The sequence below is a fragment of the Heterostelium album genome (assembly GCF_000004825.1).
Source record: "Heterostelium album PN500 unplaced genomic scaffold PPL_contig13, whole genome shotgun sequence".
NCBI classification, from domain to species: domain Eukaryota; phylum Evosea; class Eumycetozoa; order Acytosteliales; family Acytosteliaceae; genus Heterostelium; species Heterostelium album.
In genome coordinates this window covers 590,338-615,228 of record NW_008805090.1, presented here as the reverse complement: position 1 = coordinate 615,228, position 24,891 = coordinate 590,338, and the positions used below count along the sequence as shown (strand labels likewise).

General features: G+C 31.7%; 12 protein-coding genes across 12 annotated transcripts; 8 read left to right on the top strand and 4 right to left on the bottom strand.

Moving 5' to 3' along the window:
- Positions 1-300: 300 nt before the first annotated feature.
- gacM (Rho GTPase-activating protein) lies at positions 301-3,932 on the top strand (the record flags this gene model as incomplete). The annotated part of the gene is made up of 4 exons (XM_020576899.1): positions 301-916; positions 1,010-2,328; positions 2,398-3,227; positions 3,908-3,932. 4 exons carry the CDS (start codon positions 301-303, stop codon positions 3,930-3,932), a joined length of 2,790 nt encoding a protein of 929 aa, XP_020433311.1.
- A 1,384-nt stretch (positions 3,933-5,316) lies between these two features.
- On the top strand, positions 5,317-5,956 carry PPL_06029 (uncharacterized protein; the record flags this gene model as incomplete). Its single annotated transcript, XM_020576898.1, has 2 exons — positions 5,317-5,623; positions 5,910-5,956. The coding sequence occupies 2 exons, from the start codon at positions 5,317-5,319 to the stop codon at positions 5,954-5,956; spliced, it is 354 nt and encodes a 117-aa protein (XP_020433310.1).
- A 510-nt stretch (positions 5,957-6,466) lies between these two features.
- PPL_06028 (uncharacterized protein) lies at positions 6,467-7,641 on the top strand (the record flags this gene model as incomplete). The annotated part of the gene is made up of 2 exons (XM_020576897.1): positions 6,467-7,006; positions 7,627-7,641. 2 exons carry the CDS (start codon positions 6,467-6,469, stop codon positions 7,639-7,641), a joined length of 555 nt encoding a protein of 184 aa, XP_020433309.1.
- An 87-nt stretch (positions 7,642-7,728) lies between these two features.
- corB (WD-40 repeat-containing protein) lies at positions 7,729-10,559 on the top strand (the record flags this gene model as incomplete). The annotated part of the gene is made up of 2 exons (XM_020576896.1): positions 7,729-9,732; positions 9,801-10,559. 2 exons carry the CDS (start codon positions 7,729-7,731, stop codon positions 10,557-10,559), a joined length of 2,763 nt encoding a protein of 920 aa, XP_020433308.1.
- A 199-nt stretch (positions 10,560-10,758) lies between these two features.
- PPL_06026 (v-SNARE family protein) lies at positions 10,759-11,669 on the bottom strand (the record flags this gene model as incomplete). Its single annotated transcript, XM_020576895.1, has 3 exons — positions 10,759-10,923; positions 11,012-11,273; positions 11,353-11,669. 3 exons carry the CDS (start codon positions 11,667-11,669, stop codon positions 10,759-10,761), a joined length of 744 nt encoding a protein of 247 aa, XP_020433307.1.
- A 202-nt stretch (positions 11,670-11,871) lies between these two features.
- On the bottom strand, positions 11,872-13,170 carry PPL_06025 (uncharacterized protein; the record flags this gene model as incomplete). Its single annotated transcript, XM_020576894.1, has 2 exons — positions 11,872-12,253; positions 13,070-13,170. The coding sequence occupies 2 exons, from the start codon at positions 13,168-13,170 to the stop codon at positions 11,872-11,874; spliced, it is 483 nt and encodes a 160-aa protein (XP_020433306.1).
- Positions 13,171-14,459: 1,289 nt separating this feature from the next.
- PPL_06024 (putative phosphatidylinositol phosphate kinase) lies at positions 14,460-16,847 on the top strand (the record flags this gene model as incomplete). Its single annotated transcript, XM_020576893.1, has 5 exons — positions 14,460-15,204; positions 15,317-15,870; positions 15,932-16,231; positions 16,330-16,677; positions 16,770-16,847. 5 exons carry the CDS (start codon positions 14,460-14,462, stop codon positions 16,845-16,847), a joined length of 2,025 nt encoding a protein of 674 aa, XP_020433305.1.
- A 268-nt stretch (positions 16,848-17,115) lies between these two features.
- On the bottom strand, positions 17,116-17,637 carry PPL_06023 (uncharacterized protein; the record flags this gene model as incomplete). The annotated part of the gene is made up of 2 exons (XM_020576892.1): positions 17,116-17,186; positions 17,259-17,637. The coding sequence occupies 2 exons, from the start codon at positions 17,635-17,637 to the stop codon at positions 17,116-17,118; spliced, it is 450 nt and encodes a 149-aa protein (XP_020433304.1).
- Positions 17,638-18,346: 709 nt separating this feature from the next.
- Positions 18,347-19,696, top strand: PPL_06022 (uncharacterized protein; the record flags this gene model as incomplete). Its single annotated transcript, XM_020576891.1, has 1 exon — positions 18,347-19,696. One exon carries the CDS (start codon positions 18,347-18,349, stop codon positions 19,694-19,696), a length of 1,350 nt encoding a protein of 449 aa, XP_020433303.1.
- Positions 19,697-19,874: 178 nt separating this feature from the next.
- PPL_06021 (EBP2 family rRNA-processing protein) lies at positions 19,875-22,146 on the top strand (the record flags this gene model as incomplete). The annotated part of the gene is made up of 5 exons (XM_020576890.1): positions 19,875-20,702; positions 20,805-20,944; positions 21,034-21,323; positions 21,414-21,770; positions 22,073-22,146. The coding sequence occupies 5 exons, from the start codon at positions 19,875-19,877 to the stop codon at positions 22,144-22,146; spliced, it is 1,689 nt and encodes a 562-aa protein (XP_020433302.1).
- A 364-nt stretch (positions 22,147-22,510) lies between these two features.
- PPL_06020 (uncharacterized protein) lies at positions 22,511-23,580 on the top strand (the record flags this gene model as incomplete). Its single annotated transcript, XM_020576889.1, has 2 exons — positions 22,511-22,923; positions 23,121-23,580. 2 exons carry the CDS (start codon positions 22,511-22,513, stop codon positions 23,578-23,580), a joined length of 873 nt encoding a protein of 290 aa, XP_020433301.1.
- Positions 23,581-23,629: 49 nt separating this feature from the next.
- On the bottom strand, positions 23,630-24,632 carry pykA (pyridoxal kinase; the record flags this gene model as incomplete). Its single annotated transcript, XM_020576888.1, has 2 exons — positions 23,630-24,213; positions 24,293-24,632. 2 exons carry the CDS (start codon positions 24,630-24,632, stop codon positions 23,630-23,632), a joined length of 924 nt encoding a protein of 307 aa, XP_020433300.1.
- Between the last annotated feature and the right edge of the window lie 259 nt (positions 24,633-24,891).

Here is a 24,891-nt window from a genome sequence, read left to right as displayed (position 1 = left end):
ATATACGTATTCTATTTATAATCATAATTTCATAATTACCACACATACTCACCCACAACCCTTATATATAAGTACACTAGTGTATCAGTCAGTCAATATCAAATCTTTTCAAATCAAATTTGTATTTTTATTCTTTTCTTTTCTTTTTTTTTTTTTTTAAATTAATTCAATGATTTGATTTGATTTGGTAATAATTAATTAATTTGTATATATATTTATCTATATATATTTTCTTTTACTTTTTTTTATTATAAATAAGCAAATAAGTAAGAAAAGTAAAGAAAAATAAAATAAAAAAAAATGACAAGTACAATGTTTGCTTGGAAAAATAAAGCAAGCACCAATAAACAGTCATCGCAACTGAATATTGGTAGTGCTGCCAATGCATCTGGAAACAATAGTGGTGTTGGTGGAGCAGGAGGATCAACAGCACCACCACTCATCAATTCATCCAATCAGCAGGCTTCACAAAATAATTTGACACCACAACCAATAGCTACTAGTGTGAGTGTTAGTAGTTTCTCACCAAACAGTTTGCAACCACAACTATCATCACCAATGCTGTCGGTGCCATCAAAAGACAACCCATTGACACATAGCAACAGCACAGTTGGATTGACGGCCAACAGCTCATCCTCGAATCTCGTCAATTTGGCAGTGGCAAGTTCGTCACCAATCATGGGTAGCAACATTGGAATTAGCAGTGCATCCGATACATCCCTTATCTACAACATGAATGCACCGGTCAATATGCTGAACGGAATGCCTATCAGTCCAAACTCAGAGGGACCTCCAATACTCCACAAACTAGTGCGCTATCTCATGTCCAAAGGAACAACAACAGAACTTATTTTTAAAGCCAATCCATCGGAATTGGAAAGTGATGTACAAATTGTTAAAAAGAATTTACTTAAAGGTAAACAATAATTAATTAATTCATTAGATATTTAAAAATTAGTTTATTAATATTCTTTTCTTTTTTTTCTTTTTTTTTTTTTTTTTTCTTTAGATATGGCAATGGGAGATATTGAACAAATACAACTTTCAACATTTACAAATAATCCACATATTGTTGCAGAGATTTTGAGACAATATTTACATGCGCTACCAGAACCTCTGTTTTCATATCATTTGTATGATAGTTTCTTGTTAACTCACACGATACTATCGCAGCAAGACAAGATTTGGGCTTATAGATTCCTGCTGGCCTATCTGCCTCAAGGATTTCGTGGAACGATTCGTGCAGTGTTAAGTTTACTCTCAAAGATTCACTCGAATCACGGTACAACAAAGATGGATTCATCGGCGTTGTCATCGATTTTCGCAAGAGTCTTCCTACGTCCAGAGGAAGAAATGTACTATATGAAACAGGATCGTTTGAACACCGAGGACATCGTTAGACTCTGGATCGAAGAGTACGACCAAGTCACCAAACCACCCGGTCCACCCACCAATAAAATAACAACGGTGGCAGCGTTCACACCTTCGCACCCAGTGAGTCAGTCGGCCAACCCCAATGGCGATCCACTCAATCCACTGTCACCAACCGGTGCATCCACTGGCGGACATTCTCACCCAACCATTGGACTCAACAAAATCAACTCACAAACTCAACTTACCAACGCTACCAATCCACAACAATCACCTAAACTCTCGTTGCCAACCATTCCAAAGCAACAAAACACTCAACAAACTACAACCATTATCAAAGTTAAACCACCACTTCAAGCTTCATCCAGTCAGAATAACATCAAACCTCCAAGTAGCATAAGTGGTGCTACACCAACCAACAACACTTCCAACAGCAACAGTAACAACAGCAGTACAACAACTTCACCAACTCCATCACCAATAACTACTGCTGTTACCAATCCAACTTCACCAACCACTCAATCATTGAACAACAATAACTTGAACGTTTCAAATAATAACAACAACAATATTAATAATAATACTCCTATAAAACCATCTACATCGCCTTCAAAGCCATCGACACCAACTACCACCAGTGCCAAACCACCAACTTCTGCTTACTCTTCACCATCATCACTATCAACATCAACATCAAATTTGAATGCTATCAAACCAGCAGCACCAGCAGCACCAGCAACAACATCTTCATCGTCACCATCCAACTCCTCACTTACACTTTTATCTACATTGGACCAAGAGACTATGGATAAGATTAATAGAGTCAAAGGTACAACAGAATCACTCATTTCAGAGCATGTGTGGAATCAATTAAAGAGTATCGTAAAGAACATCGAAAAAGAAACAAACTATAAAGAAACTATCAGATTATCAACCATTTTAAGAGATTCAAAGAGAGTAAGTAATTAATTAACATATTTACAACAATAGTCATAGTTCATATATTAATAATCATTTATTTATTAGCATATTGTCGATTCAACAGAGAAACATTTAGGTATTACAAAGAATGATGTAAAATCATTCCTACAGCAATTCAATAAGCCAGCTCATTACAACTTGGCAGTGTTATCACCAGAGTCATTGGCAAACCCACCAAGTGGGGTGGAAGAGTTAAAACATCACGAGTTGAAACGTGCGTCTCACTTGGCAATCGAGGAACTCTCTGATTATATTTTCATGTTAAAGACCAAGATTCACACATTCGTCTATAAGGAGCATGTCATCATGACAGCCCATGTCATTAGTAAGTTAAAATCGATTTTCGATCAAGCAGTTTCCACACCTGGAGTTAGCACTTCGCTTAGCGCATCAGGTTCCCTCACCATCAACAACGAAGCCGGCAGTCGTCTCTCGATCTCACCGGAACACTCACCGTTGTCCTCACCAATGACCAGCAAACGTCTATCGATTGGCAATGACAAATCTGCATTGCGTGTGGTTGAGGTATGCTCACGTGAGATCACCGATCGTTTGCGATCGATGCGCAAAGACTTGGAACACGCATCACTACAAGAGGCAATCGAAATCGGTAAGGCCGTAAGAAGTACCAAACAAACACTACACGAACTCTACCAAGAGAACAACTACATTCTGCCATTGGAGATCAAACCTGCGCCATCAACACCCGACGAAGGTCAGTTAGGAACACTCAAGAAAACATTGGAACCACTTTTGGATCGTATCTTTACTCAAATCGAAACCGTTACCAAAACAGCTTCGAATCCAGCTACCCCTGAGCATGAAGGTAAACAGATTCTCGATAAACTACTATTCATAAACAAAGTATTATCACTGTAATTAATAAAATTAAAAAAAAAAAAACAAAAAAGTAAAATGCCCCGCTACTATATATTTATTATATAACCAAAATTAGTAAAGAGTGTGTCATTTTAATATTCTTTTATTTTTTTTCCACTTAAACTAAAGCACAACATCATGACAAGTAGTGATAGTCATTTAGATTCCATTTTTGTGGAATAATTTATTTTATTATTTCCATTTTTGGAATGTATTGAATTACTGAGATTATAACCAATAAAATAAATCTACCCTATTTAGTAGGTATACTAAAACAACATAATCAGAGAATTAATAAAATTGTTTGTAAATGAACTCTTACTCTTTGGTCTAATTTTGCAATTAGATAAACTAAAATAGTAATTTATAATAACCCACACTTAATTTTATTAAATTATAAAAAAAATGGGAGAAACATATATTATTCGGATTACTTTCACTAATGGAACATCTATCATCATAGCACCCATTTTTAATTAATTTCCACAATGGAAAAGAAACAAGTATATAATGACAACATAAACACCATGATTAATTAAAGTTGAACATTCGTATCACAATCACATCATATAATCTTTCAGTTGATTGAAAAGTTAAATGTGAACTTACTAAATCTCAAATGTTGATGAACTACATTCTATTAGTTTCCGAAAGAAAGAAATAATAATATAAATAGTAAGATAGAAGGTGCTATCTTTTAATCTCATCTTGAATAGAACAACAATTTGATAATAAGATTTAAGCAAAATGTGGTGAATCTAGATAACCCACAAAATAAATTTGACAACCACTCAATCATAATCATTTCACCCCCATAAACTTGAGTATGTATAAGAGTACCAGACCCCTACAAAAAACAAAAAAAACAATAATAAAAACAAATATAAAATTTAATGTTTTTTTTAGGTTCTTCCAATCAAATCATATCACTTGATACATTTCAAATCGACTTAATAAATTAAAATAACAACATCATTCAATATATAATTACAACACATCATTATCAATTCCAATAAATCAAATAATCCATCCATCAACCAAACAATAATATTTATATAACAGTGTTTGTGTGTGTGTGTGTGATAGTAATAGGTATGTTTTACATCAATATCAAAATTCACAAATAATCAAAAACTGATTTGTGGTTTGGTGTTACTGATTGTCAGCTAAATCTATGTCAAAAATACACACTTTTGGTGTTGGTTGAATGTTTTCATAGTATATCCGCTGATAACCGACAGTCAACACTAAACATTCAATGATAATTCTTCTTCTTCTCATTTAAATAGACCACAAACACAAAAGAATTCTAAACCAAATTATATTAATCATTTCAAATTTATAGAATTATTTTCCATCTTAACTGTAATATCGATTTTTTTCAAATTTCTTTTTTTAAACATTGTTTTTAATTTATATTTCTAATTTGGATAGCATTGCATTGCTTTGTGTTGTTTTAAAAACAATTTATTAAGGAAGTAAGGAAGGAAAGAATGGAGAAAAATAGAAACCTTCCTAAATCTCATTAGACACTATTTTTAAAACAACAATAACAATTTCAACCATAGAATATATTATATCACTATTTTTTATATTATAATAAATTTTATACAAAGGTGTTAAATTGTGTTATACAATTTAATTGTCCACCCATTTAAAACTTCACTATAGATCTTTAGAAAATTTAAAGTAAGAAGTTTATTATGGTTGTCAATATTGTCGATTGATGCAATCAACAGATTATAAACTCAATAATATTTCAAACAGGTAATATTTATTACCAAATTCAATTTTACCCACCCTATTTCTTTCCATCTCCTATTAACAATTGTACAAAATTATAATTGGCTTTGGTCAAACTTGACTGTAGCCAAACACTTTGTAATTTTTTGTATTTACAAAAATATTATTTACAATTTTATTTATATAAAACATAGTTTATTTATTTTTTAATTTACAAATATATATTAGAAACTTTTTATATTAATTTTATATTATTTATTATAGAGGTCAAAATACAAAAAAAAAGTTTGAAATTTAGGAATTCGATAAGTTAATTGTAATTCGATATTACAAATTTAAATTATGGCATACAATGGAAGTGGTAATAAAGATAGAATGTTTTCACCCAGAGACAATATAAAGTATCCAAGTGGATTTCTTACAAAACAGGGTGGATTCTACAAGAATTGGAAAAAGAGATTTTTCATTATCAAACACAACGTTATTACATACTACAAGTCAGAGTTGGACAAGGTGTCGTGTGGCTTCTTCTTGCTGGATGATGTTGAGGTGGTCATCAAAGATACAAAGACCTTTACTTTTGTCATTAGGCCAGTAGGCAAATTGAAAAAGGTGAAGGCATACAAGTTGGATGCAAACGACATAGTTGGTTTATCGAACCACAAGCTGTTCAAACTGAGAGCATCGTCATTGGAGGAGATGTGTATGTGGGTCGACGAAATGAAAAAAAGAATTGAATATACCAATGGAACACCAAAGAAATAGGTTTTATTGCTTACCCATCCACAATAATATTATATTTGTTTAAAATAGTGCCGAGCTATTTTTTATTAAGATTAGATAAATCTTTATAATTATATTCAAATTGTAAATTATTCACAAAGTTATTAATATAACAAAAGATAAAATAAAAAAAAATATTTATTAAAAATTAGTATTAATCCAATTTGCTTTGCAAACATTAACATCTATCTTATCATAAATCAGAGTTTTTTTTTGTGATTTTCTTCTCAAATTACTTGCTTTCATTTAAAATAACAGTTTGGAAGTGGTGAATCTTTTTTTTTAATATATTTCTTGAAGTGTAAGTTACACAACTCCAATATAGTAACATTTTGATAAGAATCAACACACTCTAATCCTATTATTTTAGATTATGAAAAGCAAATATATTTCAAAAGTATCTGTATTGATCATTGCCATCATCATTTTTATGATTTGAAAGATATAGTTGATGTTTGTAGTGGGTCATTTCATACCTAAAAAAAAAAGAATGAACGATAGATGTCTACTTTAAACTGAATCTATTTAAATTCTTTTTAAACTAGATTATTTAGTTGATTAACTATTCTTCTATTTCTTTTTGTATTTACTATTATTTATCTAGCTATATATCCAAATCTATCTATTTATATATCTCTTTGTTAAATTATAAAATATCATAAAATATCAAACTCTTAAGATTGTGTAAACTAGTTTTTTAAAAAACACAATGACCGTGAGTGATATTTCAGATATTAAAGATACTTTAAATTTCGAAGTTCTTTCTGAGTCTCAGACGAGCAGTAGTTGTAGTGAAGACTTTGAGAATGATAAAGTCGCTTTCCAAGTTGTTGAATCCAATTGTTGTTCAAACTCTAATGTCGAAAACAACGTTAATTCTAAAGAGATGACATCATCAGCATCATCTTCATCACCACTAACAATTCCTCCAGCAATTGTTGCAACCAATGAGAATGATAATAATACAAAAGTTGACAACAACAATAATAATAATAATAATAAAAGAGATCGATATGAAGGTTGGTTAAAGAAAGAAGGTGGTAGAATTAAAACTACAAAGAAAAGATACTTCGTGCTAAGGTCAAACACTTTGTATTACAAAAAAGACAAAGAATCAAATCCTATCGGGTTGGTACAGTTGATCGACATTGATATCAGAGTGACTGGTGAAACAGAATTCTGCTTGACACCTGGCAAAGATAAAGCATTTAAAATAAAAAAGGACAACAGCCTCAAGCCATCCAATCATGTACGTTTCAACTTGGAAGCTGCTTCCAAAGATGAAATGGATCGATGGATAACCGAAATAAAGAAGAATATACATACAATTCCATCAAAGAAAACGATTTCAACTCCACTCCAGCTCCACCTCCAACATCAAACTAAATAGTTATTCAACTTTTAAATTATCTTGTATAAATTATTCTATATATATATTTATTTCTAAATGATCAAAAAAAAAAAAAAAAAAGATATTTTTTTGCAGCTAAATCTGAATAAATAAATACAACGAAATTTCTGTTTTAGCCAATTTTAATATGGGTTTTAAAGTTTGAAAAAACCATCAAACAATTTTTTTTTCATTTTTGGATTTTTTTTAAAACACTTTTTTTCAGTCATAAATCTCTGTCGACAATAATAAGCAAGCATTCACCAATCATATATATTTATAAGTTTTGCAAAGTTATAATAAAATTGGCAAGATCATTTATTTTTTTTTCACATCTCATCTCCTTCACATATATATTTTTATTTATAAATTAAATAGTATATAGTAATATTCTATTTTTGTATTATTATAACAATCAACACAACACCCATCCACATTTATCATTCAAAGATATAAAAAGTTAGATTTATTATAAATAGATTGATAAATCATAAGAAAAAAAACAACAATTGTATTTTATATTAAATAAATAATTTATATATATATTTGAATTTAAAGAGATTTTGTAAAACAATAATAAAATGGCATTCAAAATGAATAATTCTAAATTCCGTCTTGTCAATGGTAAGATTGATAAGCGTGAGAATTGGTATCCAGATATCGCGACTTCCAATTCATCGAGTGCCAATACTATGGTGAAGGCAAGTGCAGAGTATGTTGCTGTCAATTGGCAATCCGGTACTGGAACACTCGGTATCATCCCATTGTCACAGGTCGGAAAGCGTAAGGAGCAACATATCACTTTACACGCTCACTCTGGTCAACTGAGTGATTTCGAATTCTCACCATTCAGCGATAGTACACTGGCAACTGCCTCAGACGACGCCACTCTCAAGCTCTGGAACTTACAACAATCCGCTGCTGATCCAGTCGTTTCACTCGCCGGACACACCAAAGCAATCGATTGCATCCAATTCAACCCAACTGCACTTAATGTGTTGGCATCGGGTTCTGCAGACAAGACTGTACGTGTCTGGGACATTGGAACTGGACAAGAGCGTCAGAATATCAGTTGTTTCGACAACTCACTCACTGGAATCGCTTGGAACTACGACGGTAGCTTGTTGGCAGCGGTCTCGAAAGATTTGAAGAATCGTGTAATCGATCCACGTTCGAATAGCGCCATTCAAGTTGGTGATGGTCATCAGGGTATTAAGCCATCGCGTGTCACATGGCTGGGTAACAGTCACTACTTCTTGACCACTGGATTCGCCAAGTCGCGTGAGCGTCAAATCTCAATCTGGGACAGTCGTGATCTTGCAAAAGTTGTCAAATCGATCACTCTCGATAGCTCAACAGGTATTGTCACACCAATCTACGATATCGATACTCAGTTGTTGTTTGTTGCTGGTGTAGGTGATAGTACTACTCGTTGTTTCGATTTGAATACACAATTCACAGCCGAGCCTGCATTGGCAGAGTTGGTTGCTGTCCCATCGGACACCCCAACCAAAGGAATTTGTTCGATTCCAAAGCGTGCACTCGAAGTTATGGAGGGAGAAATCTTTAGATTGCTCAAGTTGACTGCCAACAGTATCGTCCCAATCACCTACAGAATGTCACGTATCTCCTACAGCGAGTTCAAGCCAGATCTCTATCCAAATTCTGCTTCGCTAACACCAGCTTTAACTGCCGACGAATGGTTCAACGGTGAAACCAAAGTTCCAGTTCTCGCCAGTTTGAATCCAGCACTACGTCAATCAGGTTCAGCTTCACCAGATTCCGCATCGGTCGAGAATCTCTCTATCAATGAACAAGCTGAGGAATCACATCAATCCAGTTGGACACCATCTTCTACCTCGCTCACTGGAAGTGGTAGCAACACTCCAACAACAACAACTGCAGCAGCTTCTTCGTCACCATCACTCCCAGATGTTCCAAGAACTGGAATCATTCCAAAGATCGTTCGTACTTCTAAATATCGTCATATCAATGTTGCACCATTCCCAAAGACATCGCACTACACCAATCTCAAGGTATTTGGAAACACTTCAAACACTTCGATCGCCGTCAACTCTGAGTATGTCGCCGTGCCATGGGTTGGAACTGGTGGTCCCCTAGCAGTCATTCCACTCTCACAAGTAGGTCGTCAAGTTACAGTTCCATGCATTGAAATTGGTTCACAACTCTTGGACTTTGATCTTTCACAATTCAATCCTTCGGTTGTCGCCACCGGTTCCGAAGATTCACATATCAAGCTCTGGCGTATTCCAGAAGGTGGTTTACCAAAGAACAACAAGGTATTGAACTACACCAACTTTGAAACCGATCTCATCGGACACAACCGTAAGATCGTCAGTGTAAACTTCCATCCAACAGCAGAGAACGTTCTCATCTCCACAGGTGGAGACATGTCATTGAAACTCTGGGATGTCCAACAAGGTCAAGAACGTTTCTCATTCGACAATCAACATAACGATATCATCACATCTGTCAATGTCAGTTCCAAAGGTGATCTCTTCTTAACAGCATGCAAAGACAAGATGATGAGAATTATTGATCCAAGAACAAATACACTAGTTGATGTAAGTTACTAGCAACAACAACAACAAAATTAATCTAACAAGTTTAACTAATTTATTTTTTTCAACAGAGTGTACAAAGTCATAATGGTGTAAAGGGTAGTAAGGCTTTATGGTGTGGAGATAAATCAACTATTTTCTCTGTTGGATTTAACAAGTCATCGGAGAGAGAATATCAATTGTGGGATTCAAGAAACTTTGGTGCCGGTCCAATGACCACTGGTGTATTCGATCATTTGGCAGGTGTTATTACACCATATTATGATGAGGATACCGGTGTTGTTTACTTGGTCGGTAAGGGTGATGGTTCCATCAGAATGATGGAGATCAACGATCAAGAACCATATGTTCACTTCTTGACAGAGTATTCATCGGGAGTTCCACAGATGGGCGTTGCACCAGTCTCCAAGCATCTCTTGAACATCAAGAAGTGTGAGATTGCCAGATTCTTCAAGGTTAGCGACACCACTGTCGAACCACTACAATTCTCGGTGCCACGTACACGTACCGAGTTCTTCCAAGACGATATCTTTGTACCAACACGTGTTTCCACACCAACAATGTCGGCCGACGAATGGTTCAACGGTGCTTCAGTCGAGCCTGAGCGCGTCTCACTCTGTCCATCGGACATGTCACCACTCTCAACAGCTCCACCACCCGTCAAGAAAGAGCGTGAAATTCGTCAAGAGATCGTCGAGGACGATACTCCATCCAGAGATCAAGTTATCAATACCTTCTTGGGACGTGTACTAACTCAACGTGAAGACGATGAACCTGTTGTCAAGAAACAAAGTGATTCACCATGTGTCAGTGACAGTGAATGGGATTAAAAAAAAAAAAAAAAAGAATCATTTAATTAAACAAATCTAACTGAACAACAACAATAATATCAAAATCAAAACCAAAACCAAATAAAAGTAATATTACTTATTTATACTATTCAAATTTTGTTGTTTTTGTATGTTTATTTACACCGTGGTTTCAATTTAATATTTATTTCTATTTCTATTTGTTTTCAATTTTCTTATCCTATGCTCTGAAATAATAATACATCAATCCCAAAAAGATTAACACTACTACCATACCACCGTATACAATAATCTTGTCTTGGTGTTGTCGTCTCCTAATCTTATTCATTATATTTCTAGATAATCCTAATGTATTTGCAATATCATATATCTTTTTATGTACACTCTAGAGGTATTAAAAGAAGATGTTAACAATTAGTATCATATTACTAATAAAAAATAAAAGCAAAGGTAATAGAATTGTTAACAATTACTTTTAATTTCGAATTTTGATTTGCTAGAGCATATATAATGTTGGTACCAGATTCAGTTAGTTCATCCATTACCAAATTGCTGTCTTTCAACAAATCATTCTCTTTCATTAGGTTTCCAAGTGCAGAGTTCTGATTGTCTTTTCTACGAGAGAATAACTTTGATCGCTCTTCATCTTCAATCTGTTTCTTATAGGTTCTATGTAAATACATCTCCATTGATTTTCTAAGTGATTTACATTCATCGGTCATCTCTTTAACCTTACTATAGAATTAATATCATTAATGTTAATATATATGCATACTTATATTATCATCATTGCTTTTAAAGCATTATACATTACATTCTCCAAATATCTCTTTTAGCAGGTGATTCATTTGAAACCATACCATCCAATTGATCAGCAAATCTTGAAAGTTGGTTTATGTCTGCTGATAGTTTCTGTTGTGTTATGACAGTGGTATCAACACCCATCTCTATTGTCTCTAAATCACTACCAATTTTGAAAAGCAACTTGTTTGCAACTTTGTAGAGTTCCTCTATTGTATTGGGTGTACTAACATTCGATGAAGAGCTTGTCGAATAATGACTACTACTACCACCACCATTACTATTATCATTTATATAACCATTATAACTATTATTATTATTTTGATACATTTTTATAACATTAAAACATTTATAATATATAAATATCAAAATATATAAAAAAACAAACTTTATGAAAATTAATGATTTCCAAATAATTATGAAACATTAAAAAAATCAAATAAATTTAAAAGTTTGCAAATGCATTTTTGATAATGTTGTTTTTATGACTCACCACGCTTTTATTTTCATATTTATTTATATTTATATTATTTTAGGAAAGTCTAGCAGTAAATGAACTATCTTTGTGGTCAACTATAACTTTGTAATAATTTTGAGTTTGTTCAATGTTGATTGTGACGTTGGTTTGTATGGTTAGTCCGTATCGTTGTGAAGCCACCGACAGATAGGTTAGGTCAATTGATTTTCCTATGTACTCATCAACGCTGTAGTAAAATAAATTGTTTTTGGGAAATGTATAAACATCGATTGGTGGCTCTCTATCTAAAGTTTCCATACATGCGCCACCAGCAATCGATACTGTTCTAACATCATCATCAACCACTGTACTATCATTATATCCAATGTAGAATGATAAACTATAAAAAGAAGGTTCATCACATATTTCATCATTGACATATGAACAGTGATATCCACTATTTAAAACTAATAAACATAAACAAATTAATAAAAATCTATTATTGAACTTCATGTTAAGAAAAAAAAATAAACAAAATCTTTGTAATGAATTGATAAAAAATTTTTATTTTGTTTTTAACTCTATGTTGGGTTAATTTATCACTATGTTTTTCTCACTAGTTCCTATTTATTTTGTATGAATTCATCCAAGTTCATGATCTTTTATGAAGCTAATTAAAATAGTAAAAACTACACAACAACATAAATAATAGCAGGACAAAATAAATGTTACATCCTTTTTTTTTTTTTTATTTTAAAAAAAAAACCATTGGTTGTTGATTACAGATTATATGAAAACTAAAAAAATTTGATAGTTGAATTCAAAAAGAAGGGCAAAGAGTGATCAATCACAATCTACCAAAACATTTAAATATAGATAAAGATATATGTATAGGTATTAATAATAATCATTGATCAATTTCACAAATACATCAAGTCTGACAATCATTCAGTTGTTAGTTTCAAGTAAAGTAAGAAAAGATAGAATAATAATATAAAAAAGATAAACAAGTTCTATAACAAATAGTTTTGAATAGTAATTACTTTTAAAATTTAGTAATCAGTTTGTTATTAGGTTACAATCTACACCAATATGGATATTCATTCTACATCATCATTATTACAATTTAGTTTGAGGATTTTGTTTGTCCAATTTGGCTTGACATCAATTCAACAATTAATTTAAAATTTAATAATTTTTTCTAAATACTTTGTAATCAATCATTATTTGTTTGTCTGACAATTGAGAGAATTGAGAAACACCACTCACTTACCACCCAACACCACTAGCACCAAAAACCACCACCAAATTAAAGAAATTATTTTTCGATCTAAAATAACTAGTACTCCCTCTCTTCATCATAACAATAATCATTTCTTTTTTTATTCTCTCACAAACACATGATAATGCATAAACATATATACATATATGTTGTTTCATAATAAATAAATAGATTTAAAAAAATAAATTCACCTATCTTTATATTTATTTAATAATTGGTGTATAATAACAATATTTAAATAAAAATTAAATAATATTTAGATTGTTTTAGAATGTAAAGTATCATCTCAAAAATCAAAGTTATAAAAATTGAATAGATAGACAAACAGACAGATATATCAACTATACTATCAAATAGACGACAGATAAACACGAAAACAATATTATTTATAAATCAATCAATTTTTATATTATTTATTTAATTCAAGTTAATCCAATCATCCAACTTGATATCAAAGCTCGTTGATTTATATATAGATACAATAATATTATTTATATCATTTAAACAACATCAATCAATAATCTAAAAGAAATATACTAATTAATATGCTACCATTGTTAGTTTGATATTTTTAATCTTATTTATTTATTTATTTATTTATTTAATTTTACTATATTAGAAAAAGGTATTTAGTAAAAGTAGATTTAGAACAGAAACATCATCTTGAAGATATATAATTACTGATCATCAATCGTCGTTATTATAATTTTTGACAAAAATGAAAATAATTAATTCAAGGATTTTCATTTAATTCATTTCCAATATCCAACATCATAATATTTCAACGACTTCATCATTTTTGTCGCATTGTATTTAATGTCGTTGGTGTTGCTGTTGCAAAAAACATCAGTTTTGTGCTATTTTGTGTTTTGAAAACACAATCAAAAAAAAAAGCTAAAAAAAAAAGCTAAAAAACACCATACTTTCCCCCCACCGCACCATCAAAATTTCAAAAAAAAAAAAAAAGAAAATAAAAAAAAAGTAGAATAATCAAAGGTCATTTTTTATATCCAAGCCGCTTTTTTTTTCACCAATTTTTTTTATTCATATTATTCAATCACAAAAAAAAAAAAAAAAAACTACACAAGATTATAAAAAAATAACAAATAAAACCACCACCACCCTTCCATCAAACTCTTTAATTGTATTATTACATCAACAATCACAATCCAGTTTATATAAAAAACAATAAACAATATTCTTTAAAAACTTAAGTCTAATTTTTTTTAATAGTAAAATTTAAAGTTGTAGTATTAGATTAGATATAAATCACAAAGATATTTATTAAATTATAGTTAATAATCAATAATAATAGTATAAACAACAAATATCAGTATAAAATAAATTTATATTTTTGGGCGACTTGGAAGGTAGAAGAATTATGGTGGAGGATAGAAACCAAATGGAATTGAACGTTGTTTCCTCTCAGAACGAAATAAATAATAGCGGTGGTGCAACCACTGCACAAACCAGTAAAGTAGACGACGGTGCCGAAAAACTACATGATAACAAAGTGGTAGAACAATCATCACAACAACAACAACAACAACAGGAGCATGAACAACCAAATTCATCAAATACAACTAATGATGATGTAACGACTACCAACACTAATAGTAATAGTAATAGTAGTAGCGACGAAAGCAATCATTTAAAGCTTGACGATGAATCTTCGATCTCTGGAAGCAACAAGCGAAAGGAGGGAAGTGTTGGCGATGTCGTCGATCACGAACATAATATTGTGCACAGTGGATCGGCAGGATCAGATAACGAGGCACCCGAGGAAGCAGCGAAATCCATGAAATCAGAGATCAATTCTGAGACAGTATTATATAACAATGCCACCAGCAACAGTGGTGCACCAGGCAGCAGCAGCAACAACAAACACAATTCATCAACAGAGAAACTTGGTAATTCCAGTTCCTCTTTCTCACCTATGGTCGGTGCAGACGGCACTCCATACATAACCACCACCACCACAACAACAACAACCACCACAACCAACAACAACCACAGCGAATTCAGAAACAGCAGTGACACAGTCGACCTTTCATATACAGATTCACCCACCAAATCAAAATTATCAATGAGTCAGAAATTGGATAAAAACAAATTGAAATTGAAATGTAAGTGTTGGAAAGTTAAAATTGAATGAATAGATCTATTCAACCCACCACACCCACAATTGTATTGTTGAGTATTGTTTACTAATTTAAACATTGTTGTTATTTCCAATAGCCGAAAGAAGATTGTCATATAGACCAAAAAGTTCGAAATATGAACACAAGAAAAATGTACTCGGTGAAATTATATATAAGGGTCATCCATCGTGGGAGTTGATGTTGAACATTCAGATTGGAATTAGAAATGCAGTCGGTAAGAGTATGGGATCGGTGTCTGGCACCTCCAATGTACCGCACCAATTCCACACACTTCGTACACCCAAGGACTTTAAGAACCGTTCCGACTTTTATCAGTCGCCAAAAGAGCTGAGATTCGACACTGCCGGTTCACAACTGACAGAGGCACACTCGACCGGACCATTCAAATTCAAAGACTACTGTCCTGTGGCATTCCGTTACCTCAGATACCAGTTTGGTATTGATCAAGCCGACTTTTTAGTGTCACTATGTAACACACAGAAGAACGGTGAGAACGCACTACGTGAACTACCAACTCCCGGTAAGAGTGGTTCACTCTTTTTCTTTTCACACGACATGAAATTCATTATCAAAACAATTCCAAAGGATGAAGCCAAATTACTTAGATCATTATTACCTGCATACACAGAGGTATGAAGAAATTAATAATTATTATTATAGATTGATTAACTAATTATTCTTTTTTATTTAGCATTTGACATCAAATCCAAATACATTGTTGCCAAGATTCTTTGGATTGTTTAGAGTTAAACCACATGGTGGAAGACATGTTAGATTTGTGGTTATGGGTAATAACTTCCCCACCAGAAAGAAGATACATGAGAGATATGACTTGAAGGGTTCAATCGTTGGTAGAGAAGCCTCTGACAATGAGAAGAAGTCAGAAACCGTTACATTTAAAGATATCGATTTTAGAAATAGAAAAAAGAAAATATTTATTGGTCCACAAAAAAGAGTTGCTTTCTTGGATCAAATTAAGAAAGATTGTGCTGTAAGTATAGATAGAAACAATATCAATAATAGTAATAGTAATAATAATAGTATCAAAATTAACAAATATTAATTTATTATTTTCCATTTTATTTTTAGTTATTGGAATCATTAAATATTATGGATTATTCATTACTGATCGGTATTCACTATGCAAATAGAGATCCACCGTCACCATCGTTGATGAGACACACATTGAATGAGAGTATGGATGATGCTTCACCACTGATGAACCGTTCAATGAAGAACTTTGAGCAATCGATGACCGACATGAACGAGGTTTACACCGCATTCCAACAGGACGAAGGTGGATTGAAAGGTGTTGGTGAAGATGGTCAACTCAACGACGAGCACTATTTCATGGGTATTATCGATATTCTAATGTTGTACAGTTTAAGAAAGAAAGTTGAACACACCTATAAATCTTTAAAGTTTGGTGGTGATGCTGTAAGTTGACAATAACATTTAATCATCAACAACAATAACCAAACTAACTAATACTAATAATTATTATTTATATCAAACAACAACAATAATAGAAACATGAAATATCATCAGTTTCACCACAAGAATACTCTAAAAGATTCCAAGACTTTTTGGCAACTATAATTGTATAATATTATCCTGTTATTATTAGAAAGAAAATAAAGAAAGCAAAAGAGAAGAAGGAGAAAAGTAAGAAGGTGATTGCTTTGTTGTCTACCAATAAATATATAGGTTTACATATGAACAGTAGTACTATTACATAATAAATTGTTGTTATATATACAACCAAAACATTTAATTAATAACATAACAAAATAGTAATAATAAAAATAAAAAAAAAAGTTAAAATTTATTTATTATAAAATAAGAGTAATATTAAAGAATTTATAAATTTCTTTTTTATTTTTCATCGAATTTAACAAGTAGAATTGAAATAATACTTATACCTAAAGAAAATGCAGATGCAATAACTAAGAATTAAAGAATAACAGTTAGTTAACTAGAGAGTTTTAATAAGAATTGAATCTATCAATATGACATACTTGCACATGCCCAACCTTGAATTGGATGCCAACTACCAAGGGAATCTGAACCTATTAGTTGTTTTACTCTATCATTATAGCATTTAGATTGATTGTAGGTTTCACAATCTTTTTTCATTGCTCTTGGTAGTCCAAGGAAAATAATGAAACTGAGGAAACTAAAGAAGAAAATGAGTAGTGGCAAGAATTTTGTAACTGTTGGAAGTAGTGGAATCTTTGTGAGAATACCGAGTAGACCTAATGTCATAAATACTAAAGCGACAATATTGACGATCCAAGCCAAAATCGCAAATGCCAATGATGCTCTGTATACATCGTGGGTGTGGTCATTATCAGTCCATGAGTAGGTGCCCTGATTGTTATTATTCACAATTCTCATTTCATTATACTTGAAGTATAATTTATTATCATCATCATAGCTATCCACATACCTATAATAGTTGATCAATAATATTAATTAAAAGTTTGTTTATAAAAAATATTAATAAAAATTGTAATGTTTTACCAATATGTTGAAAAGGAAACAATTAAAAGTACCATTGGCACAAATAATAAAATTAAGACTATTAAATTTATTTTATTCATTCTATATTATATTTATATTATAGATAATTGTGTTTTTATCTGATAGATAATTTATATTTATATTATAGAAGTAAAATGTGATCAAAGTTTATATAAAAAATTATAATCAAATTGAATACATTTTAAATGAATAAAGTATTATAATAAATGTGGTCATAATTTAAATGTTGAAACCACCAATTATATATAAATATAAATTGATTGATTCATCAAAAACAATCATTTTGGGTGTTATCCATTATTTATATTTTTATTTTTATATATTTGTTTAAACACACAACTCACATACACATATACACACCACACATATTTATGTCCACTTTAATATCATTCTTTTAATACCTTTCAATAATGTTATGTATAAAAATATCAATTCTATGAAAATATGTTGTTTTTTTTTGATTGTCTGATTTTTTCTTTGTGTGTTAAAAAATTTGACTATGATATTATTATTTTTAAATTAATTAATAGTTTTATCAGATCAGATTGTATTATATATATATATGTCAAGATTATTTAATTATAATAATTTATATAGAGCGTTGTTGATTGTACCCACTGGTTTATTGGTGGGTGCATCAGTTGTACAATATAGGTCGGCTGAAGAGAAGATTGATCAGCTAAAGAAAATCAACCATCTAATTGCAATTGAAGAACAACATCAACAGCATCATCTAACTGTGATAGAGGATGCCAAAACACGACAGAATGATATAGAGAAGATTGCAAAGCTTTTAGGTTACATGCGTGAAGTACTACCTAATAACATGGACATTGAACAAGCACAGCTACCGAATCAACAGTTTGGAACATCACTACCGGTCACAGAGAAACACTGGATATTGATGAAGAATGGCTTGCCAAGTAGTAGTAATCTTTGGTTCTACGATCAATTCATCGTATCGCACGACCTCGAGAGAAAGATACCTTCTTGGGTGATTCAGCGTATCGATGGATTCTCCACTTACAATCCGTCAGACGCCGACAAACTCTCTGATAGAAAATCATCTTATTTCACTGGAAATCATCCGTTTGTCGATGGCCTAATGCGTGCTGACAACAAAGATTATCTTGGTAGTGGTTGGTCGCGTGGACATTTGGTGCCGGCATCGGACATGGCGCGTTATCCTCAGCAATCGATGAACCAGACATTCCTGTTGAACTCAAACATCGTACCACAGAACATGCAGAACAACGGTAACTTTTGGTATCGACTTGAGTGCTATTGTAAATCAACACTTCCAAAGCAATTCGATGGTGTCACTGTTGTATCGGGTCCGTTGTTTAAGCCAAACTTGATCGAACAAATCGAAATCGATCCAAATGCCAAACCCTCAAGATTCCCAAAGAAAACTCAGAGGAAATATATAAAACACGAAGTGATTGGTGAGAACAATGTTGCTGTGCCTACTCATTTGTTCAAGGTGATCATGGTGGAGCGAAAGGATATGCCAGAGGTGATGGTAGGTGCTTTCGTCATACCGAATGAACCGATTGGCCCGGATGCAGTTCTCACAGACTATGAAGTGCCAGTGGAGACACTGGAGCGAGAGACAGGCTTGAAGTTCTTCACACGACTCCAACAGAAAACACTGAACCTCTGTGAATATACCGATTGTAAAATGATGACTGAACGTGATTTGGATATATGGAACATACCACGACGTATTGGATGGAGTAAAAACAAAAGAGAACTAGATAGAGTAATAGAGGACGCAAAATCAAAGAATATAGATATAGAAACAACCAACATAATTAAAGCGTACAACGATAAAATAAAAGAATTAGATCAACAACAACAACAACAACAAACAATTTCATCACCAACATCAACACCATCTACACAATCATAGTTTATAATATTAGAAAAAAAATGATAATGTAAACCGGATGTTCGAAAACATAAAAAAATAAAAAAAATTAAATTAAAAAAAAAAAAAAAAAAGAAAAACGAACGAAAAATTAATTTTTTGATTATAATTTTTTTATTTCTTTTTTTATTTTGTATATATTTAATAATATAATATAATAATGCCAACTCAAAAAAATATAAAGAAATCAGCACCAATTAAAACTACAACTACCACTACCACCACAACTGCTGCTGTTGTACCAAAGAAGGGTAGTGCTGTAAAGCAAGTTGTAGCACCTGCACCAGGTGCTGCTAAAACAACAGTCTCGAGTAAGCGTGGTAGAACTACTGCTGAGCCACCAAAGAAGAGATCAAAGAACGATGAAGAATTGAAGAATATGCTTCAAGATATTATCAGTGGTCAATACGATCCAGAGGATGAGGAGATCGAAGAAGATGAAGATATCAGTGGTGACGATGACGTCAACTTGGACTTTGACGACGATGAAGATGATGATGATGAAGAGTTAGAAGAAGACGATGAAGAATTGGAAGATGATGATGAAGAGTTAGAGGGTGAAGAAGAGGAGGAAGACGATGAATATGGTGTAGATCAAGATGAGGAAATCGATCCAGATGAATTGGATGATCTCTATCAAGATGTATACGAAGAAGGTGAAGATGACGAAGATGAAGATGAAGACGAAGAAGAAGATGAAGAGGAAATAGATGCACCAATTGCTATTCCAACTAAAAAGTTGACCAAAGAGCTCAATATCACTGGTAAATCGTTCCAAGGTTTCGCTAACGTCGCTGATATCTTGGCCGCTCAGAAAGTAGCTGGAAAGCAAAAGCCAGCCGAAATGATTAGAGAAATGACTGAAGTCGACGAACTTGCTTTGCCAACCTCAGATCTCAGTGAAAACGAAGAAGAGGAATCAGCAGAGAAAGACCAAGAAATACAACAAGAGCCAATCGATTATAACAAACATTCAGTAAATGATAAAGTATGTACATAACAAAACAAATAATAACAATAATATTAATCATCATCATTACTAATCATCATATTCATATTTACTTTTTATTTTTGCTTTAAAATAATATAGGTTGGTCTCACACAAAAGTTACAAGATTTCAAATTGATGGTCGGTGGTAAAGTTCCATGGGTACATACCTTAACCGTTACAACAAAGAAACAATTGGAATGTCCAAATATCCATGATGATTTCGTAAGAGAAATGGCATTGTAAGTATAATCAATCGGTTAAAACCTTTCTACTAGTATAACATATTAATTGGTTGTATTTATTATTATTATTATTATTATTATTTTAGTTATAAACAAACATTGGATTCAGTTATGGTTTGTGAGAGTTTATGTAAAGACTTTAAGTTACCAGTAGAGAGAAAACCAGATTACTATGCAGAGATGGTCAAGACTGACCAACAGATGTACAAGATCAAGGCCAAGTTGGACGAGGACAAGAAACGTATTGAAAAGGCTGATCTCATTCGTCAAAAGAGACAATTCAAGAAGATCGGTAAACAAGTACAAGTTCAGAAGCAACAAGAAAGACAAAAAGAGAAATCTTCACAACTTGAAGCTGTTAAGAAATGGAGAAAGAGTATGTCATTCATTATATCTTTTATATTATAATCATACTTTAATTAAATACTAACATAACAAACCATTATAATTAAAATTATTATTATAGATCGTGAAAAGGGTAATGTTTCAGAAGATTTTTCAATTGATTTGATCGATGAAGAAGCAAAGAAAGGAAACAACGGTGGAAACAACAAGAGAAAGAGAGATTTACCAACCAAGGGTAAGAAACGTTTGGCCAAAGATGAGAAGTACGGATTCGGTGGTAAAAAGAAATTCGCAAAATCAAACACTAGAGAGTCTACAGATGCCGGTAGTTTCAGCGTAAAGAGAAACAACTCTGATCTAAATAATCACTACAAAGAGAAAGCACAACAGAGAAAGGCTGCCGGTGGTTTCGGAGGTAAAGCTGGTTCCGGAGGTAAAGCTGGTTTCGGTGGTAAAGCTGGAGGAAAATCTAGACCAGGTAAATCAAAGAGAAATAACAGAAAATAAAAAAATAACTCATTTATCTAAATATTATTTAAACTTTTGAGTTGTTAATTTTTTTTTTATATGTTCATTAATATTAATAAAATATTGAAAAAAAATTTTATATCTAAATGTAATCTTTGGTGTGAACTTTGATTAATGTTGACAAAAAAGTAAGTGTTAGAGTTTGTTAAACTTAAACATTTAATTTTACAAATAATTAATTTTTTTGATTTATATCAAATAATGATTATTTGATTATACATAGTAAAAAATAAAATATTTATTTTTTTAAAGCTAAAATGTTTAAATTCAAGTTAAATAAAACAAAGTTGATGATTTTAATTAACAATGTAATGAATTTAAATTAAATTGAGAGATTTTAAGATTTTTTTTCACAAGTTGGCACCACAAGTAAAAAATAAAAAAATTCAAATAAAAATTTAAAAAAAATAGACAGTTATTTTGAACAATAAAATGAGAATCGGTACCAATCAATTTCATTCTATGTAATTTAATAAAATTAAAAATAAAATCAAATAAATTTATTATTAGATTGAATTATTGTTGTTGTGCATTTTTTAGTAAATTTATGAGACTTTAAGATAGTAGAATTACCAAATATATAAATTAACTTTGGGAGACAACATTTTTATCATTCATCTTCTCTTCTCTTCAAATAATAAAATAAATTAACTATTTCAAAAAAAAAATTATTATTATAATTTATATATAATGAAAATCTCATTAGTAATTTTAATGTTATCAGTCTTTTTAGCTTTGGCCTTTGGTGTTTCCGATAAGGTAGATGGTGGTACTCCAGTCGAATGTTTATGGGCACCATCCGCCGAATTCTGTCAAAGACAAGGTAAAGTTTTAGTACCACAAACCAGAACTGAATGTGCATACTGCAAGGATCCAGACACTCAAATCTATTGTTTTTGGTTGCCAACCGAAGAGTTTTGTGCCAGTCAAGGTAAAGTCTTAGTACCACAAACCAGAACATCATGTGGATATTGTGCCGACCCAACCTCTGGTACTCCAATCCAATGTCTCTGGGCACCAACCGCCGAATTCTGTCAAAGACAAGGTAAAATCCTGGTACCACAAACTCCTACAAGTTGTGCCTATTGTGCAGACCCTAATATGTAAAGAAATCAAATTGTATTTCACCTAATTTAATAAATATTAAAATTTATTATTTTCCATTTATAATTACTTATCCTTTAATTTTTTTTTTTCAAACTGTTTATTATTTTATTTTTTTGTATTAAATGACATTTCTCTTCAGAAAAGATTCTTAATTATTTTGAAAGTTTGAATTAAGAATTTTTTTAAATTATAGTATTCAACAAATATATCAATCAATCAATGACTTATTTCGAATTGAAGACTCGATAGATTCTACTGCCAAAGTTTTTAAGACTAGTTCTATTGAACACATTTTAGATATTCAACAGGATCTGGATTTATTTTTGAAGAATGAAATGAATTTCCATAACTTAATCTGCCCAGTCTGCAAAGAAATAGCAAAAGAAGATCTTGTGACTGTGTATCAGATTAAAGTCAATGATTCTGATATAGTTTACTGTAGAAGTTGTGTAGAAAAAGGTACCACTCAAAATTCAAAATACATTTTGGATACTGATGAAGGTACAAGGACAATGAAATCGATTAGAAGAAAATTACTCAGAAAATATGATAATATTAAAATGAAATTACATCTTTTTAGGAAAGAGTTAATGGTTGAATTGGAATGCCCCGAAAATGAAGATGAACCAACTACTGGAACCCAACTTGTATAAAAGTAGATACAATGAGTTTAACAAACTTTAAATTATTTTTCTTTTTTAATTAAATATATGTACTTGGGAATTGTACTTGTTTATTTCCAATGAAGTGTCGTGATTGGATTAATTTCAATTCGTGGTATTCACCCAATTTTGAGGATGGAATCAGTTGTTTTGCGTTGTGGGTCAGTTTGATAATGTTGTAGAGAGTGGTCACTGCCTGTTCACAAGCAGATGCCAAACTAATTTGAGTCTTGCTGGCTCCACTGATCTGTTGTTGCTCTACACAATATCCAAGAAGCAATGCACTGAATGTATCACCTGTTCCACTGTAGTATCCATCGAATTTCTTAACAGACAAACGGAATTTTCTTTCACCTTTACGACTGCCAATGACAACAATATCCTCATCGTTATTATCGATCGTACAGCTAGTTATAATTACATTGGCGATACCCTTGTCGTGTAAACTATCGATAGCACGAATGGCATCGTCTTGACTAGATATCTTGATTCCTGTAAGATATTCTGCTTCTGTTTGATTAGGGAATAAATAGTCTGCATGTATAATTACTTCATCTCTATAGACAGCAACCAAATTCTCTGGAACATATAGAGCATTATTATCACCTAAAACGGGATCACATACTTTTATATTGAAAATTAATATTATAATAAACATGTTTCGAATTGATCTAATAAGCAAATAATTATATTATATTTTTACCATATATTAAATTTGGATTTGATTCTTTAAGTTTCTTAACTATTGATAGTACAGTTCGTAGAGTTTCAGCATTGTTGTTGTAACCAGTTAGTAGATGAGTGTAGTTTGCAAGCTTGTTGTGTTGTAATGTTTCGAATATCTCCAAGAGTTTAGCAGCAGACAGTGATTCACCTTTGAACGATGTATAAGCAGTATTGTTCGATAGTTGTACAGTATTTATTGGATCAACATCGATACCGAGATGCTGCAATGCCATAACAGCACACTTGTTTCCAACATAACCATGACAGACCCACGATTGTATTGAAAGTACTCTAGTTTCTATATTATCATTATCCATATTATTTTTTATTTTACCACTTTTATTATATATTAAATAATAATAATAATAATAATAATAATAATATATATAAAATATCTAATATTGAATGTAAATATATAATCGAGATTTGAAATTAATTTATTTTAATAAAATGGGGTATGTGCATATGAGTGGTAGAAAGTGCAAAACAACATAACCCCACTTTAAATAAAAAAAAAAACTTTAAAGTTTTTTGCTTTTTTTTTTTCTAAATAAAGTAATTTAATTTATTAATTAA